General features: G+C 31.2%; 1 protein-coding gene across 2 annotated transcripts in view; it reads right to left on the bottom strand.

Annotated features, from left to right (window-relative positions):
• The window catches only part of LOC144845885 (uncharacterized), a 155,047-nt gene that overhangs the window by 42,760 nt on the left and 90,745 nt on the right, over positions 1-21,542 (bottom strand). Inside the window, exons 1-7 of one of the 2 annotated variants that reach the window (XM_078703385.1) lie at positions 2,697-2,835; positions 2,405-2,545; positions 2,164-2,289; positions 1,616-1,894; positions 1,103-1,411; positions 698-771; positions 60-282 (exon numbers count right to left, since the gene is read on the bottom strand). In XM_078703385.1, coding sequence (XP_078559511.1) covers positions 60-282; positions 698-771; positions 1,103-1,385 — 580 coding nt within the window. In that variant the 5' untranslated portion in view covers positions 1,386-1,411; positions 1,616-1,894; positions 2,164-2,289; positions 2,405-2,545; positions 2,697-2,835. Of the gene's footprint in view, positions 1-59; positions 283-697; positions 772-1,102; positions 1,412-1,615; positions 1,895-2,163; positions 2,290-2,404; positions 2,546-2,696; positions 2,836-17,254; positions 17,343-17,697; positions 17,889-18,021; positions 18,087-18,635; positions 18,730-19,044; positions 19,277-19,524; positions 19,599-21,542 lie in introns of those variants that run through there. The other variant, XM_078703384.1, reaches the window with a different exon arrangement.

The raw sequence follows: 21,542 nt of genomic DNA, 5'->3' as shown, positions 1-21,542 counted from the left end.
TAAAAATGATTCGTTAAAAACAGGCAGTAAGTAATCTAGAATGACAGTTGTATACCCACTTGTAGTTTCGATGCTTTTAACAGCTTCGCTTTCATAGTCTTTGTTAGAGACCGTAACAAAAAAGCTGTAAGATGACGAGCTCAAGTTATCTATGGTCACGTAGGAGTCAGTTCCACTGTAAACTACCTCACCTATTCCATCATCGTCACTCAATCTTAGATATACTTTGTATATGTAAGAAATGTTATAGCATTTCAGTGTCTCTGCATCTGCTTTTATTTCCTGAAAAAAGGAGTTAAAGAACATTCACAATATAATGATTGATACATATGACATGATTAAGAGCTGAGTGTTTGCAAGTCGGAGTTGGGGAAAGTTTTATTTCATTTAATTTGCTAAAATCCTTCTGAAGACTAAGAATACTGGCTTAATTCTGAAATGTACATTATACATAATTGCTCTAAAGCCCTATAAACCTCAATGAGGTTACTTAAGCAACTTAAGATAATAATTAATTGTAATTTTCTAATGGATACTGTATACTATCTGTACTTATTAAAGTTCCTAGACCTACACTAGATGATAAATGATACAGAATTTTAAAAATATCCAATCTACAGACAATACTGTTTAAATATTAATGGATCTCGTCAGCTCATCTTATGCCATATACAGTACATTCTCAAAAATTGCTTACAGTCCATGTAACAAACACTTGTTGTTGATTTGTTTCGGAAATATCGTGTCGTACTTGTTTAACTGCTGCAGGCCCTATAAATTAAAACCAGTTATTCCGAATGTCAATACAATCATATATAGGCTAAATGACAACAATGGAGGCTCGGTACTGTATCTACATCTGACAATATTTGTCCAGAATCATAAGAATATTTCGCAGTACATCATCTTATATAGGATACAGCACCGAGAATCGGCTGTGTATAGAGTATACATTGTCCTGGACATAAATTGCATTAACCGAAATTGAATGCTACACATTCTATTTTTATATATTATAAATATATAACATTATAATTTAGGTAGATTTCTAACGGTTATAATCGGTAGTAGACATGGTAATTGACAATATAATTAAACCTACTTCCACAAGATGTTTTTACTTTGACAGTTCCATTTCCAATTGGTCCTTCACCTCCTTTACCAGGCCTCACAGCAGAAACACCAAAAATGTATTCTGTATCCCATATCAACGCAGTAGCAGTGCCTGACAAAGAATTCTCAAATACTGTCTTCTTCAAATCATTTGTATTGTTCAGTTTGTGATATAAAAAGTATCCAACAACTGGTCCATCTCCATCGTCAGTATTGTTGTCCCATGCCGTCCATTCAATGGTAATAAAGGAGCTTGTGATGTTACGTATCATCAGACTTCCAGTATAGATAGGTACACCTTTTTAGACAAGTTTATTATTCGTAAATATTATATGTAACGAAAATAAATAAAAAAAAGGTTGAATTTCAATAATACCTAAAGAGTTAATATAAAGAGACTTTCTAAAGTTAGCATTGTATCCGGTAGATCCTCTAGTTCGTTAATTATTGGTTTTATCGTTTAAATTCATAAATGCATTCGTTGCACATCGTGTTCACTTACGGAATACTTTTGAGATGATGTCTTTCTGAGCTGTTTCATTTCCTTGCACAATTACACATCTGTATGCTGAATTAACATCACCAATCACAGAAAATGTCAGCGTAATTGTATTCTGGCTATCTTTTTTCCTTTCAACCACTTTTGTAATGTTTGTTTTGACATTTTTATTTAATATTGTAATAATTGTTTGTACGTTATTTGCGGCACTTTGATGTACTGAACAGGACACAGTGGTATTCTGGCCATTATTTGTTGGTGAAAATGTGGCATTAATAATTCCTACGGATTAAAAATATGCTAATTTTCAAGTGTTGAAATTTTAAAAAAAATCATCATTATATTATGCTTATTATTATTGTTAATTATTTCATTGTTATCACAGGGGGCTTTAAGTGTATCGTTTTTCCTTACAATCTATATAATAAACATTAAAGACACAAAGCCTACACTATGTGTGTCATTAAAAAGGTATATACAATACTAATAAAGGTTTTAGTGTATTTACCTTAAATAACCATTTCATATTTAAACGTTTTAGGCCTACTTACCATTATTACAATCAGGTTCAAGCCAGTTACGTAAACACGTGCCCCTTGTGCACTTACCAGTCACTCTGTGACATTCACATGGACATCCAATGTGACAGTTTTCTCCGTAAAAGTTATCTTGGCATTCTAAAATGTAATACATATCGATATTACATTACAAAATAAACTCTTGCAGAATTTCCGATTCGTAGAATTATTATTATTTGTAAAATTATCACTCTTGGTTAATAAAAAATCTTACTTTGACAGTTAGATCCAATCCATGGGTACGCACAAGACGAGTCTTGGTTGTCAGTGCATCTTCCTGTATATCGATCACAACCACCTTGTTTACAATGACAAGTTTGAGCACAGTCTGCACCAAATGTACCCGATGAACATACTGCAACGTCAACAATATACTGTTAATGATAATAACTTAAATAGCTACAGAACGGGATTTAAAGACAAGTTTGTAAACCTTTTAAAAGAATATAATTAATGTAATTGTAATGGAAGTTATCAATAAAGAAAAATATTCATGAATTCTACACCTGTATCGCATTCCAATCCTTTGTAACCGGTAACACAGCTACATCCATATGGATCAGGTAAGCAAAACTGTTTATCTTTACACGAAATAAGACTACTGGAACAATGGTATTCACAATTCCATCCATGTTTATTGCCACCGCATTCTAAATATAAAAAAAGTAAAATTAATATAAACATTTCGTTCCTACAATTGTGTTTCAATAATTTAAATCGTGTCTATATTTCACCATAAAATAAGATTGTGTAAACATTATTGTTACAATTTCACAATATGTGTCTTGTTTTCATATAATGTATATATATATATATAAGAGGTTCTCTTATTGATTATTGCGGATTTCTGTTCTATTTTGTAAACATTATTTTTATATTGTTACTATCTGTTTTAAAAATATTTAGTTTTGCATTGATTGTTGTTTAGTTTAATGTAACTTGTATTATATGCTATAGATGTTGTTAAAGATGTAGTGTCCCTTGAAACACAAAAAATGAAGGTCAAAATATTCTAAATTTAAATTGACCATATCAAAGTAATATTAAAGTTATTCACTTTAAGTCGAAAATTCGAGCCAAAAACAACAAGTTTACGTAATTAACAGGTAAATTAATTTGATTACATTTCATCTGGAAACTCGTTGTGAGCGAAAGTAAACAAAGATTTCAAACCACGAGTATGCATTATGCATGATGTTAATTAGGATTGTTTACAACTCGTCACGGTTGAGAAGGTGTTTTAACACAGATCGCGAGGAAGTTTTATGATTATGCATACAGAGTAGCCAAACAAGGGCGTTGCATTATGAGATATGTTTTGATCGAAAACTTTGACTGGAAGTCAAAGTTATTTTTTAACAAAATTTCAGTTAAATTATTTTTGTTTCGACTAATTTTTGGTGATTTGTTAATAACTATTATGATACTTCAAAATGACCCACTTTTTTTCGAAATCTCAAAAAATAGTCAAAAGGACAATACATCTTTAAGGGTCATGAGTTTGACACCATGTTTAATGGTGAAATTAATAGTGTTTCTTTCTTTGTGGAATGGCGTGTGATGGCGCTATTTAAATCCGTTTGTTTGATTATTATTTGTGAATACCCTACTGAGTGTGTCAAATCAAGGATTTCAACTTTAAAAGCGATTAAAACTACCCTTAAATTACTGTTTAATATCATCTGGAGTTTCCGGAGGCTCCACCCGTGATTCGTACCAGGCTGGGTATAAAGAACAAAGAAAGAGAGCGCGTGGGAAAGTCAAAGAAAGGGTCGATTGTAGATCAATGCTTTATGTATTGATAGTACTACTTTCTAGCTACTGTATAACAATGGTAGCATATATTGAGTATTCCAAAGTGTCCCGCTTTCGATGGAATTTTAAAAGGGAAATTCCCGGAAGCTATCAGCGAAAACACGCAAATACTCTGTAGTCGTAGTCCAACAGCAATGTATCTTAGTTGGTTTCGGTGTATCTAAAGCGAGGCCTATTTTCCTTCCCAATATAGCCAGACATTTTCAAAGTTTACGTGTAATTTCCGGGGACCTAGCAGCTCTATTTTTCAAAATAGGGGGCTGAGGTACAACTCACAAATTTCATCTAATTCAAAGTAAAAGTGCACTTTTCGGGGGCCTATCTTTGCACCCACTGAACCAAGGCCTCTTGATGCGACTGGCTCCGTGCCCGGACCCCCTAGACAACCCTCTAGCCAATGGATAATAGGTCCGCGCGCATTCCCCCTCCCCCTTATCGGGAACTTTGGCCCCTCCGTCGGGGCAAATCCTGGCGCCACCACTGTCACGACCTAAATTTCTCTAGAATACCATGTTTTCCATGGAGATTCGCCCGCTGAAACCATACCGGGGCCCTTGGTGGTCCCCTGATCTGCCACCCCAAATGTTGATCGCTCACAAAACAATAATTCCCTTACCCGTACTTTCTATATAAAGAAGAAACTTCAATATTGCATCCTAATGACCTGCACCGACTCTCGGACGTATTATCTCGTACTTTATATAGTATGTGTGATTTATTATCTCACGGAGCTTTAGATTTCGACGACCATTGACCAACCTATGTCAGGTCATAGTGGCGTCTGGCGTCGGAGAAGTTCATTCAAATAATACACATGTATACAAGTATAAAATATTCCATTCAAAGTTTAAATACAGTACAAACAAACATTACATTCAGATATATTGGAACTGGAAGTTACTGATATAATGACCCGGCACGAGCGGTGTAAACTCGACACGAACGATGTGTCTGTCTATCTAGATGTTAAAAATTCTTACCAGTTTCACATGTGGATCCCTTAAATCCAGGTGCACAGATACAAAATCCTGTTTTGTCATCACATACACCTCCATTATAGCAGTATTCACAGTCATCAGTTCAGTCAGGTGGACCCCATTTGTGACGTGGACACCCTATCAAACGAAATTCCATACTACTCTACTACATTATTTAAAAACAAAATTGGAATAAAAATTGAAGTCTCCCGGTGTTATCATGTCCGTAGGTGAATGTTAGATGGAAGGTGGACATCGTAAATGCAAATAGTTTAATAATTATATAGTAAAAAACAGTGGTTTGTTTTTTCACTGTACATTTCTATTTCTCTTTCGTTGGGTTACACATTTATTTGTTCTAGTAGGCCTATCAATTATGTAAAGTCACAAAAATATGATATAAAAATGATAAAAATATTTATAAAAAACTTTTAATTAAATTAAACATAGCACATCAATTTAAAAGAACTGAACTTATATTATATATAATGAATTTGCCTATGTTATGTACTTGTCAACTATTTTTACTGAGGATAAGTATGTTATTTATGGTATATTGATTGTAGCAGAAACGATATTGTTTCTTTAATCCTTGGTATAGTGTTGACTTCAAACGAAGGTGATAATTGTATTTACCTCTTACAATCAACTTGATAAATGCATGTGTACGATCCTGTCGGTGACCATCCTCATACATCTCGTAAACACCAGCATCACTGGTCTCTACTGGGTCAAAGGTCATACTCTTTTCCGTTCCAATAGTTAATTGAGTAGATCCATCTTTCCTCCACACTAAATTACTGTTTACTGTGTTGAATCCAATTGTGACATTTTCCCTAATATTTACAGTCACTGTGTTTTTTGAATATATTGGCGTTATTAAGGCTGTTAAAATAATAAGACAGTTTATGTATTACTTTATTTACAGATATGAAAAAAATTGTTTATTAGTGTCAATCATTCTTTCAATAAACGTATTTGCAGAAATTATTAAAGGATCACTTTAAAAAATTGAATTGTGTTATCAATCAACGTCTAAACCCTTATTATAGTTTACCATAATGTACAAAAGATGTATATTTTCTGACGGTAGATCAGTTACAAGATTGATGCATTTGAAAAAAAAACATTGTCCCTAATATTTCGAGCGATTCCACTACAATGTATTATTCCATTCCATTCACTCAGCGCACCTACAACTTTTGATTAATGTTGGCAGAATACTTCAAGAAATTTTCATACGCCACTTTAGTGAAATAAATGTATAATTTATTGAATTATTAATTACCCATTTTGTTTCATGGTCATTAATAATTTAGGGGAGAAAAAAAGTTGGGTTTAAATTTAGCATTATATAATATGTATTACAACTAATATATATTACTATTACAATATTATGTAACTATAAAATTCACTGCTAACACATTTTAACTGTTTATCTAATGTACTGTCTACACAATTAAATGTTATCTGAAGGATTGACTTACCATCATTTCTTATTTTTGTAGTTTGAACGACAGTTGTGGCGCCATTTTTTACTATCTTGCAAAAGTATACTCCCATGCCTACTTCTCCTGCGACATACCTTTTCCCCTCCTTATCACCCGGAACTGCCCACGGTATTTCATTTTCTTGTTCATCATTCGCTACTCCAAATGATCTACCGTAACTCAAACTAAAACCAGTGAATGTAGTTGGTTGGTAACATTGGTACGCTGTGTCATCGTTGCTTTGTGGAGACAAATTCAAAACTGTTATGTATTCACCACTTCCTAATGTAGAAAACATAACATGGCATTTTATAATAATTTGGTGCTGAAAAGTAAAGTCGTATTTGATGCGGAATTGTATGCTTACATTTTATTTTATATTTTATTTTTCCTTCAATATATAGGCCTAGTTTTGTAAAGCACGTTCATTTAGTTGTGTTACTTTAATAATTAGGACTTTACGAAACATAACGATTAGGGGAGGACGACGAATATCCTGTGTTCGCTAGAGCATAAAATGCTATACAGTCGACATAGCCGTTTTATTAGTTACGCACCCTTGCGCGAAGACGACGACACCGGCAGTATCTCATAGCGCGTGGCGCGTGATCCTTCTGAATCGCTTGGCTCTGGTGATACAGCATAGGCATAGCTTCCTAGCTAGGACCTCGCATTCAAACGCATTTTAACACAGCCATTTTAACTCAATAAAAATGTTATTTCATTAAACAATTCAAGTTCAAATATTATTTATAGTTTTGAATATTCCACGTTTAAGTGTAATTTGAACTGTGTATTTAAGGTTATATATACATTATTTCTAATCGTACTGGATCATCTACAACATCTATTATTTTTCTCACGCGGCACGTCTCCGTCCCATGACAAATTGCGGATAGGGCCTATACGTTCCAAACGGTTATTATAGCCATCGTTTCCTGAGACAGTAAATCAGTATATGATACTACTGATGTATCAAATGCAATGAAATAATGGAACAATTGGCCCAATTATATTTATCAAAATAACTTGTTGGCTAACTTGACACCATCATCCTCTAGCCGATCCCGATCATATTTATTTATATTAGACTATATAAATAATTATTAATTAAAAAAAATTACAACTAATTATATACATTAGGGTTTAAACATTGTAAATGATTACTAAACATTTAAAACATAGGCCTATTAATATTTATCTTATATACATAACATGACAGAATAAAAATATTATTATTACGTCATGTTGTAATCATCAAGTTAAATGTTTATTTTTATTTCAGCTGAAAAAAAAACCATTCTATTATAGCATTGCATGTATTACTACATTTTTAAATTATTAGCATTGGGAAAATCACAAAAGTTAACTAATTTGACATTATAACCTACCCAAACAGGAACATATAACGTGCATCAAAATTACAATTCTAATGATCATGGCTTTCTGTTAAAAAAAAAAAACAGGCGATAAATTATAATTTGTTTGTGTTTCTTTCCTCACTTTGCACATCATTATTAATTTAAACATTTGATTAAAAAATGACTTTGAACGATGCATATTATTCCTTATTTCTCCTTTTTAGAGGAAGTAATGCTGAAATCTTATAAGAGTTAAGATACAGAAAATTCGTTTGTTATTCAAAAGTAGGCCTACGGAATATAAGAAAGTACATTAACTCGGTTGTGTAATCAAAATGGGCTTAATGGCCTTAATTATACCAATTGACGACAACCCACAGAAGAAACCTACTAATGTGAAGTAACACATTATTTGGTTATGGTTATAGTGGACAAGCAGTGTGAAACATAACCTCATTTTGATAAGATTAAGAATAGTCTACTTACATAGCTCAGTGTCATGTCAACAAAAAAATCGTCCGTTACCCGACGTCTAAGTATAATGTGAATAGAAGTGGATGGAAGTACTTATACAACAGTATGTTGACAATCAAATGATAAACATCAATCAATTAATAATAATTTGAAAGTTTCACTTTGTATTATTTGATAAGTTATAGTTAGTTGTACCTTGCTGTTTTTTTCGCTTCATGGCAAAACAAAACTCATCCGTTATCTGACGTTGCACATGGAACTATAATGTGAAAAAAGTGGATGGAGGGTACTTATACAACAGTATGTTACACAATCAAATGATAAACATCAATCATTCAATAATAGTTTGAAAGTTTGAAACATCAGGCCTACTACGGATACAATTATAAAAGGTATCAGTGCGGTAAATCGTAACGAATATGACATATAACAATTCAATTTCTGTTTAATATTCCCTTTTGCCTAATCTTATTCTTTATATTCATGAAATTATTACTTAAATCCATTTTACCATATCATTCTATTTATAAAAGTTCAACATATGACCATATAACGTACATAAACGATTACATTTCTGAAATTTGCATACTAAATTTACACTAGTACTACTCAGAAGCATTGTCGTACTGTTAATGAATGAATGTTAAGTGATATTGGACAATACTCATCTATCTAAAATAGTCCACTTTTTCTATATACAAATGTGTTATATTTACTATGCTATCTTGTTTTAATATATTTTTGGAAAGTACTTACGTTATCATCAATTATCTACATTGTTTTATGTAGTTCCTGTATTGATGTAGTATATCACTTTAAGTAGGTAATGTTTTAGCTCATACATAATACATAAAATAAACATGATGTAAGTGAAATACCTTTTTAAAAATTATACTTCCTGAAACAGTGTTTGTTTCTACTTGATTCCATTTCTTCTTGTTCTTTCTATTTATTTAAATTAATTCCTTAATGAGTTATTTATTAATAATGTAATTATTTCCCTATTTTTAATCACGTGGTTGTGTGACCCTTTTGAATAAAAGGCAACACATAATCAAAAGATGAAGAATTGTGATCAAATTTGGGACAAAAAATGTAATATAATAAATAAAAGCCGTTTTCAAGAAATAAAAACTTCTTCAGCAATCTTCTGAATTAATACGTTTAGCGGTGGATCATTTTGAGAAAAGAAGAAGTATAATCTTCGTTTAGCATTAGTTATAAACACCAGTCTATCAACGTTTTAAAACAGGAATGGGTAGGGAGATAGAAACAAAAAATAGAATTGATTCAAGTTCAATGCGAACAACATCGATGAAGATGGAAGAGAAGAATTGAACAATCGCAATGTTTTGAGAAAAAACTAAAACGTTGTTAAGATTTCACATTTGCTTTCCATATTAGGCCTACACACATTAAAAACAAAAATTACTTCAAGTACATGCATATACTAGTAGTAAACACATACATATCCTTCCATTACGTTTATGTAACAATTAATAATGTCATGATAATGTCTGATGACGTTCAATTCCAATTTTTCCACAATATAACATACATAATAATACACAATGACCTATTGTTAAACTAGTTTGTTAATGCATAGCATTGTATATAAATACAATATAAAGTATTCTGTCATGTGGTAGGAGAGCCATATAAATCAGAAAGACTTTAAGTTCGACCCACCCCAAGATATAACATTAAATACAAAAAAGAAAACTATATAAACTAATAATATGTAAAAGAAAACAAAGCTACACATTCTATTAATCACTTTATCCGATCTTAACTAGTATTATGAAATATATATTTAACGTTCATCATATCTAGAAAGTAAATAGTTCTTGTATACTAATTTAAATTTGAAGTTATAGATGCAGTTTTAAAATCTACATGGATTGAACTCCCTAATTTAGCTCTATGGTATTTAATAGAGTTCTTGATCAAATTATTTGTATATTTAAGTATAAAAAGATAATCATTTGAATTGCATGTATTGATTATGTAGTTGACTATGTTTCATGGTGTTATATAATGAACAAGGAACATAAATAAATTGTTCTCATTACTCAAATATTCCTTGACAGCTGATTAGAAATTTGATTTAATTACTGTGTCGTTAAGGCATCAAAATAATTATTTACAATACTACGTAATATTACTATTATATACTAAAATTAAATGAAAAAAATAGTAATATTACGTAGTATTGTAAATAATTATTATGATGCCTTAACGACACAGTAATTAAATCAAATTTCTAATCAGCTGTCAAGGAATATTTGAGTAATGAGAACAATTTATTAAATTCATGTTATTACCGAAGTAAAGAAACAGGAAGATAAATATACACAACCGGTTAGTTTCAAATATAACATATTATACAAATAATGAATGTTTATGAGTTGGATGTTGAGAATATGTCATGAGAATGTGATGACTCATGAACTATTCTCTCCATTCAACGAATTCAAAACATTTATTATTTGTTTTATAACACACCTACGTAGTCAATTTATTTATTGTAAATCATTGACGAATGCTAGTCCCGGGGAGCTAGGCCATTAAAAAGGAAGTGCTTCAACTTTAGACGCGGAATAGAACCGTTATATAGACAAAGTATACAATAAGCTGAACGTGCATTACACGTTCATTATCACCATTATTATACCTTTTCATTAGTTAGGGTTAATTCCAAATGCCACGTAATTGACCAATCAAATTCCAAGAATACAACCAGGTGTATTATAAATGCCTCTAAAAACACCTTCAACCATGATGCAATATAATAGGATTACTATGTAAGCATAATATTGTACTGAATAATATATTGCTGTATAGAGCGAAGCGGAGTAAAATGGCTGCACAATTAGGGGCCTAAATGTATAATAATAACAACAACAACTGAAAATGAAATCCGATATATTTGTTCGTAATAAATTGTGTTAGTTTAGGTTTAATTCTGTACAGTAGCAGTGGTTTAGTTTAAAACAGGATGGTTTTTTTGTAATTAGTTATTGGAGTTGTGGCTTCTTTGTGGGTATGATGCTTGACTACCAACAGTCCTGGGTTCAAGTCCTGTTATATGTCAGGATTTTTTCTAATGAAAAATTACAACTCCACTCCCAAAGACTTTGTTTATGTAGAGCATCTTGTGTATATGTTTGTCTTGTGAACTGGATTGTCACCTTTAAGAAAGATAGTGAATGAATTCGCTTATGGTTATCCAATTTGCCTAAATATATATATATTAAAAAATGATTGTGTATATAAAAAGACCGGTAAGATATGAACTTGGTAGTGTAACGTCATCAGTTTGAATACGTTGCGAATCGGTGAAGGTAGGCCTCCACTAGGTCATAACACATTTCGTATTGTTCCTGCAATGACAGAACATTTTGTAAGAAAGACGTTCATATTATATAGACTGGAAACAACTTTAGGGGAAGTAAATTCACTTATTATTGATTATTATTATTATTATTGTTATATATCAATCATTGTTATTTCGTTTACTTACCACATTTGTAACCAATCCTGGCCGATTTTCACGAAGCCGTTTAACACATTGGAAAATATCGATGACGTCATCCTGTTTCATTTTATCCAATGCTTCTGTAATTGTACAATAAACTCCAGTTCGCCCAATACCGTTTCTATACAAATTCAAATACATTAAATAGATTTAAAAAAAAATACTGTATATCAGTTAAAATGCCAAGGAATCATTTATTATTTAGATCATAATTACTATACTATTAATGGTGAAGATACTCAAATAATTACCTTTTAAGTATAAGTAAGTAAAACGTTCTTCCGTTAATTTGGGTTTGACAAGGTGGTTGCTATATTTTGCTATTCATTTACAGCTGGAACCTAAATATTGTTTAAATAGCCATACCAGAGCGCATAAGTACGGGGCGCGGGTTGGGACATTATTTTGTTTTTTTATGACATAATAATCATTAATTGTATTCTTTGGACGACATTTGCAAATGGCCAAAACTGTGCCCGTACCTTGGTAAAACATCGGTTAATGGCTATTTTCGTTGCTTTGTACTTACATGCAGTGAACTACAATGGGATTTGCTCTGTTTCTAACAGAAGTGTGCGAGGATTGAACCATTTCATACACCTGCAACAATGTTTCCAACTGATCGGGAGTGTCTTGGTCAACTGGCCAATCAGTAACTTGGTATTGCGTCACAGTGAAAGATGAAGATTTCTGAAGGAATGGGAAAACAAAGCTATATACAATAGGAATTTTCTAAAGACAATGATTCTATACAAAATAAGCCTGGAAGTTTGCAATCAATATACCTATAACGTTTTATGTTCAGGAGAGCATACCTAATACTGCCTCTGTTCAACTTATTACGTAGCAACACTGCATGTTTCATGATGATTCCTCATATTATTTTTAGCTGGGGTCTTACTTATTTCTTAAATTATTTAAAACCCTATGTTCCTCAATGTTAATCAATACTACAAAAATAGATACATTTTTTTTGCATAATTACTAGCATATTATATAAATATTATTGGATTATATAACAATATTAACTCTTTACCCTGTCAGTTGTACATATGGACATTTTTCTGATGATAATATTTTGGCTTCTATGTTCTTCTGAATCAAATTGTATTTTCAGATTACCAACAGTCTTTGTGCTGCCTTCCTCAAGCCAATACTGTGCACATGTCTAAATAATAATTATAATTGACCTGGTATAGTATTTATTATTCAACATACATTGATATATCAATAACTAATTAAAAAAAGCGTTTGAAATCATATACGGAATATAGAATAAAACAATATAAAATAAATATATTTAAAAACTTCAGATTTATCTGGTGTATTATCTACTAAAACCACGTGATGGTTTAGTAAAGTTTGTATTGTATACGTTATTGGATTGGAAAATGAAATGGAAACTGTTTACAAACTAGAATTTTCTCAATGCCCAAAAGGTCTCAAACTTTTACCCATATTTTAAAATGCATTTTGACTGGTTGACTCTTTAGGGATTAAGCTAATATGTTTTAGTATAGAGTTGAATGATAGTTTCAGTCAGTTGGTGTCAGTGTGTAAGATTATAATGTGTAATGTTTAATGGGTATTGTACCAACCAGATCTGAATAATCTAAAGAGTCCAACATGACAATAGTAGATGTTTTCCAATCGTAAACAAGTCGCCAGAAATCATCCACTGTATCCTTCATTGGCATTTGGGTAGCAATGAATCTATCACTTACTCTGTACCCCTTTGTATATAATTTAGAATTAAAATGAATGAATTGATACAATTATTATTATAGCACATGAAACGTATAGCTTCTAACTATTATATCGAATTTATTACTCATTATTTATAAGAAATCATAACTACTGGAAACGTCCATATAATATTCATAATTTTGCATTATTCATCAAACAAACCTATACAAACTATATCAATTTCAGAATTTAGGATTTGAATCATTTTAAGAGAACGGAACTTTTTATGTTTGTAAGTTAATAACAAAATAAAAACCGATGTCAATTTTAATGTTTATTCTTTTATAATTTTATATTTTTAATAAAACATTTGGTTTAAGATAAGTTACTGTTAATAATTGTTTCATATTGATGACAATGATTTGTATTTTTTTTACTTCCAATTTGATTACTAAAAAAAATAGTCTGAATTATTTACATAATTATTCAATAAAATGTTGGAATTTTGTACAATGACTTTCTTTTCTCTAATAAATGTTGATAACCAAAGTTCATAATAATAAAATAAAATAAATAGTAAATAAAACTTACATTGAGGAATGAAGCATTGATGTAATTATTGCTTACTGTTTGCAATATGACTCTAGATCGATCGACTATCAAATAAGGATTTAATACATTATTCAAACATAACCAATCCAATACAGTTGTGAATATTTGGAATCAAGTATGAAATATCACGTTAGAAAGGTTCAGCATTTGAACAAAGTGATGAGAATGCCATTTAAATACATCATTATGGACAAATATAGTTTTCGGTAAATTCAAAGGTGAATAAAGAAAAATAACAAACCATCTATTTAAGTTTTTTTCCTAAAAGAGTACTCAATTTTCATACCTGGTAACACATTTCCAAATCGGTTTTTCTTGATTGTATGTTTTTGACGACCACTTAACATTTCTTCTGGAGGTGGCGGTGGTGTTACGGAAACCAACATCTGTTACAAGTACATACATCAAAGCAAACTTATTTATTCAGTAGTAAATATTATGGTTACATTGTAATGCAAGATTATTTATTGAAATACACAAATATGATATCAGGCCCACTTTTTTTTAGAGTGACCCGTTTTATTTCCGTTGTTCTGGCAACGTATACTGTTCAATTTTGTGTTGGTTATGTGAAAGAGATTATTTAGAATATTTGCACTTCTTTAAATTATTTTCATCGATAACGGAAAAAAATAACGGATACAAAGAACAAATAATGGGAATTAAATTTGCTTCTGGGCGTTTTGTTAAAAATTGGTGATTTTTCTCTAATCTAAATGATCAATCTACTTTATAATAATACATTCTAGAAACGACCATGTGATGAAATTTAAACAAGTATTCATACAATAATAAAATATATAAAAACAGTAATTACGTCAAATTCTTCTTCGATGAAAGTTTTCTTTGTTTTAGGATTTACACGCTTCAACTTTTTCATTCGACTTGTAAATTCGGAGACAGGGAATTGTACAACACCATTGAGATAAAACTCACACAAGGCGCTGTAAATGAACACATACTGCTCCTGAAAATGAATTATAAGGAATGTGTAATGTATGTCTTCTGATAACATAAACACAACAACTTTACCCAAGCTAGGTCAACTTTTTTTTAAATCGGCCAACTACTTCTATTTAAATTTAAAACTTGATTGTAAGATTTAGGATCATGATAGTTTAACATGAAATTTTTCTTCATGACAAGACTAAATCATCGTGATATATCCACACTCCTACATTAAATTAGTTGGGTCTTAGCCCTATGTTATTAAAAAAGTAAAAAAAGTAAGAGGCGTTTTTTTTATATTTAACTTACCGGAGTCTGAACCATACTAATGCGAGCTTCCCGTATATCCTTTATGTATTGAAGAATATCAACAGCTTCTTCAGTCATTATCATATCCAACATGGCGTCAATGACAATATAGGTACCGGTTCTGCCAACACCAGCACTGAAAAGAAAATCAAAGCCAGCTTGGTAATTCATTAATTTGAGGTTTAATTATATTAGTACGGTAATTCCGTTGATCTGATCCTTTATTATATGTACTAACTATAAATGAACTTCACGCAACAGGATGGTTATGCTTAACGAAGCTACGCAAATCCAACCCACTACTATAACTCTTCTAAATATTTTTTGTAAACACTAATTTAGGCATACTTATAATAACCATTTTCTTTTCAGTCGCTATAACGTACATGATTGGGCACGGGCAGTATATATATGTAATTAATACAATGAATATATATATCTACCTCATTGAGATTGATTTTGTAATATGAGTATAAAATACTTACAGTCGGCCTAGTGCACACATTGATATTAAACATACCTGCAATGTACTAATGCAGGAGTCAATGAAGTTCCTCGAACACTTTTTACTTTCTGAATAAGACGCAGTAATCCTGAAGAAGACTTTGGCACTCCTTTATCAGGCCATTGAGTGAAATGAAACTGCTTTATGATATGTTGTTCACTTCCTTCCTACATCGATCGAAAATGGTTATATATATATATATATATATCAGTTCTACAGTAAATCGACTCAATGTACCTAAATGTATACCTGCATGTAATATAAATATTTTGAAATAATATTTACGAGCTGTACAACAATAGTTCTAGTTGTGTAGTCCTCGCTTGTTTCTTCATTAGTAACCGTTACAGTGATGTCGTCGAAGACAAATTTTTCTTGTTCATCTGGCCAGTATTTCTTGCATTTTTCCTAGAGGTTTAGGAAGATAATTCAATATGGTATAATCATAGTGTTAAGAACAATAATGTGGAACCACACAATGATCATTTTCCTCTTTGCTTGTTTCATGCCTAAAGTTCATTAAAAATGATAAAGACATCATAATTTACCTTAGTTCCTTCAAAGACATTGGTAAGCATAACCATTACTTTAATATCCTTCTGCCAGATCATTCTCCAGAAGTCACCAAGAGAATTTTTGTTGGGACCTTTTGGAAAAAGATTAATAAAATTATTTTGTAATCATTTACCTTTTTTATTTTTGTAATTTCAATTGTAAGATAATATTTAAAATATATGATGATAACTTTCTGTTTTCTAATTAATATTGTATAGGTTTCTCTCACCTTGGCACGCTATGTAGTGCTCCGTGTTGTTATAACCCTGTAAAATATTATACAGTAATAATCAAGATTCAAGAAATGTTATTAATTTTGCTTGGTATAATTATAAGAAAATAAAACTACAAAAAAAAAACAATACATCAATTTGCAATAAACAAAAACGACATTTAATAATAATTAATTTTTATGATAATTAACTTAAATTGTTTTATATTTACATCGATATAGCTTGCATTGTAGTAATCCGAATCTGGATCGTCGTCAACTTTGTCCAACACGACTCTTGCATGATCATCTAATAACAAAAGATTCAAGAAATTGTATTGGTCCTCTTAAAAAGAAAATGTACTTTGCTTAGCATAGGCCTAATCGGTTGAATTTGTCTTGTTTGTTTAAGTACAACAATTGACTAACTCGAAAAAAAAAACGAGAGAAATGAATGAATACTTACCTATAAAAAAAAATAATAAAGTACTTAATACAAGTTATCATCGCAGGCTCAGTACAAATACCTGTACTTTTTCTTACATGGGACAATATGCAATACAACAACAAACTTGTTACTTACATGGAACAATATTCTTGAATCTGTTCTTGGTTTTGTGACATTCTTTTGCTGCTACTTCCCATGGATGAGCCTGGTCGACTGGTAGCAGCTGAAATGGTAAGTATTTATATTTGTATGCATGTCCTCAAAATGCGGTAAGAAATATATATCATTATTCAATGTGAAAATGAGATACAAATTATTCTTGAAGTGTATTTCTACACATGTTTAAGTGAAATTTTCCTGAAACAAAATCCACATATAATTATTATTTTGTATTTAAGTGCATTAGATCAGGAACACATTTATAATACTGCAGTCTTCTTAATATGTACATTTGCTGATTTTATTGTAGAAGTTAATAGGAAAATCCATAAATAGAAATACTCCTATTATTGTTTAAACTTATAGAAAAAACTGTAATAATACGGAATAAAATATAATGCCTATAGAATTTTACTAACATCAAATTCACTGTGTAAGTCTGTTTGCAGCTTATTGGCAAAATAAGTAACCAAACCAGATATTGGGATTCTTCGAGAAAATATCGGAGCTCTTGATTGGTCCACATGTACGTTCTCGTACAAAAAAGATCCATCGTCAGGTAAATCGACGTTTGATGGCGCTGTTGAATCATCTGAGTGTGAAGTTACGTCTAAGATTAAATACATTACTTTTAAATTTAAATAAGAACTACAACTTATTTAGTAGTGTAAATTAAAAACATAAAACTACGGTGAGTTTTATCAAAATATAGATGAAACAGAATTCAACAGGAAATACATTACCCTTAAATTGTATTCGATCTTGTCTTGGTTGATTTGCATTGTGTTTGTTGTCTTTCTTTCTTTTCCTAGAAATTATACAGACATCTGTTTTGTAGCAAACCACGTACTGAGACACACATTGTAATATACAAAGTTATAACTTACGCGTAATTAAAATTAATGATTTATACCATTACCATGTTATAGTGTTTCCAGTAGTCTGATCCAAATTAATGAAATCATTATTTGTTTTATATTGTTTACATTGTTTAAGTTTTCATTAATTGAATAAATGTGAAATGAAAGGGTGTTGATTAAGCTACTACGCAGTAGTTAAAAACAATCAATCCTGTTGGTGTAGTACCCGCTGCTTACTTGGGCTCTAATCTAACCCCTAGCCATCAGCTCAAGCTCGGTGGTCTAGAGGTATGAACGCCAGGCTAGTGATCTGTGATCTGTAGGTCGTGGGTCTGAGTCCCACACGATAATTACTTTTTTGTTTTTAGTATAAAAGTACAAATTACGCCAGAGTAGGGCAAAACATCTGACCAATGATTATATAACATTGAACATTGTAGATCAAATCATTAACCCTAAGCCACGGTATTAAACTGCAAGAATAAATGTGTACATACATAACTACTATAACAATCACGACCAACACAAGTATACAAACGAGTGCTCCAACTATACCACCGATTATACCACCAACACCAGAAGAGTCTGTATCTGTAAAATAAGGAATATTTGATTAATTGTAATTGAAATTATTAATTCTGATCATACAAATTTGTTTTAATTATTGTTCATTAATACATACTATTTTACATTATTACTCCTTTTTACTTATTCATGCCTTCACAATCAGTCTTTCAACAGCAACATAGAGTCATAAGGGTCAGTATTCAATTATTTTATTATACTCCACCATATGACAGAATCTTGTATACATACACCATATAAATGTGACCAACAGACAATCACCTACGTGACTAACGTAACTTTTTGTATAAATGGATTTCAATTTAGATACGGGACACCTACCTTCATTTGTATCTCGTGTATCAATGCTTTCAACATATTCACTTTCATTGTCTTTGTTAGAGACAGTAACAAACAAGCTGTAAGATGACGAGCTGCTATCTATGGTCACGTTTGAGTCAGTTCCACTGTAAACTAGCTCACCTATTCCATCATCGTCACTCAATCTTAGATACACTTTGTATATATATGATGTGTTATAGCATTGCAGACTTACAGGGTCTGTTTCGATTTGCTGAATAAATTAATTAATAATAAATGAGTAATATTTGTTTGTAGTGTAAGATTTCAATATAAGAATTTGATTCAAATATCTACTGTGTTACAAGTAAATCCATCACAGCCTAACAAAATGTCATCATTTTTGAAGACCTTGTATTTTCTATAGCAAACCTATTGTAAAACACTCCTACATACAACGGTAGTTTAAACGTATAAAAATGTTAGGAAGTTAGAATTGTATAATATTATAAAATCCCTTACTGTCCATGTAACCAGTATGTTTTGTGGGTTTGTGTCTGAAACCTCGTGGTTTACTTGCTCAACTGACGCAGGTGCTATAAAGGAAGAACACAAACAATGACACACTCAATTTAAGGTAATTGAATCATAATATTATCTTATTATATTAAGATATTATAAAGGTATTATAAAACTCGTTAACCTCACTTTCACCATGTTTTTCTTTTTTTTAAATTTTAAAACAAAATCATCATCGCCCGTTTATGTTTTCAGTTGTTTATGAAGGAAAGCCGGTACCGGTAACAAATACATATTGGATTTCTCTTTTAGAAAAGTTAAACATTAGTAAGTAGTAGTTAATGATTACTTCTATAAAAACTCAAAATCCAAAAATACTTATATAATCATTAATTTCTAATAAACTAAAAAAAACATTAATATTTAATATGAAGTGATCTATGGTTCAAATAACCTACTTCCACAAAGTGTTTTTATAGTAACTGTTCCTTCTCCAATTGGTCCTTCACCGCCTTCGCCAGGTCTCACAGCTGAAACACCAAAGGTATATTGTGTATCCCATTCCAACTCTGAAACAGTGCCTGATATAGAATTTTTGTATAGTCCATCATTCCAATTGTCAGTAGTGTTTAATCTGTGGTATAAAAAGTATCCAACAACTGGACCATCTCCATCGTCAGTATTGCTGTTCCATGCCGTCCACTCAATAGTGATATATGTGCTTGAGATACTAAATATCGTCAGATTTCCTTTATATAAAAGTAATCCTTTTAAAAAAAAATGGTGAGTTATTACATATTTATTTTATTTATTTGAAATATGTTCCATGCCGTCCACTTAATAGTGATATATGTGCTTGAGATACTAAATATCGTCAGATTTCCTTTATATAAAAGTAATCCTTTTAAAATAAAAATGGTGAGTTATTACATATTTATTTTATTTATTTGAAATATGTTCCATGTGCTTGAAATACTAAATATCGTCAGATTTCCTTTATATAAAAGTAATCGTTTAAAAAAAAATTGTGAGTTATTACTTATTTATTTTATTTATTTGAAATATGTTTACACTTTTTTTGGCCTTCGTCAGTCTTATTAGACGACGCGAACGACAGTGTAATTTTTAGTCTTGCATTCATCTGAATGATGACTAAGCCAGGACTGTTTAAAGCACCTTGATTGGTCCTAACATTGATCAAGGGCTTCTCTCGTCTAGTGCCCGCCTTCACCAGAGGAAAGGCAATGGCCAATACGTCTGAGGCAAAATACTAAATTTAAACTATAATGTTTCCAAATAATCACTTAAATTTATGCATAATGAGCATAAAATATTATACACTTACGAAATATTTCTGAGGTGATGTTACTATGAGCTAATATACTTCCTTTAAATATTACACATTTGTATGTGGCACCAGCAACAGCGGACACAGAAAACCTATGTGTAATTATACTATTCTCACTATCTTGTTTCGTTGTTGTAACGTTTCCAGTGACATCGTTATTTATCACCATAATAATTGTTTGAACATCGTATGTACCAGTCTGATAAACTGAACATGACGTAGTTGTAATCTGCCCGTTGTTTGCTGGTGTAAATGTGGTATTGAGGATTCCTGTGTTAAGAAAAAATATCCAATTTATATCGTATATAAATCTTGGGTTTATATATATTACAATTATCATCGTCATTGTTTCCACAATCACTATGTGTATTATCACCGAACCAGAAGGCCTACTAGAAGGCCTATTAAAACAATGGCTTTGTGTTTCTCGTCTCGAAAATGTTAAGTTTTTTAAAGTGCACACAAGCATTTTGTGTACAATGGACATACGGTTTATTATAATAGTCCTGACTCGTTCTACCACGGAGAAAGAGTGAGCTCTTGCCGACTAGGACTTGTAGTATGGTTTCAATGTCATAACCTAATTTGTGTCTAAAAGTCATTACTGAACAAACTGATGATCTATAAATATATGAATGAAATATGAATAAAATAGAGACGGGTGGTTTGACTG

Source organism: Antedon bifida, chromosome 6 (genome assembly GCF_963402885.1).
Source record: "Antedon bifida chromosome 6, ecAntBifi1.1, whole genome shotgun sequence".
Taxonomy (NCBI): domain Eukaryota; kingdom Metazoa; phylum Echinodermata; class Crinoidea; order Comatulida; family Antedonidae; genus Antedon; species Antedon bifida.
This window is presented reverse-complemented; position numbering and strand designations above follow the sequence as displayed.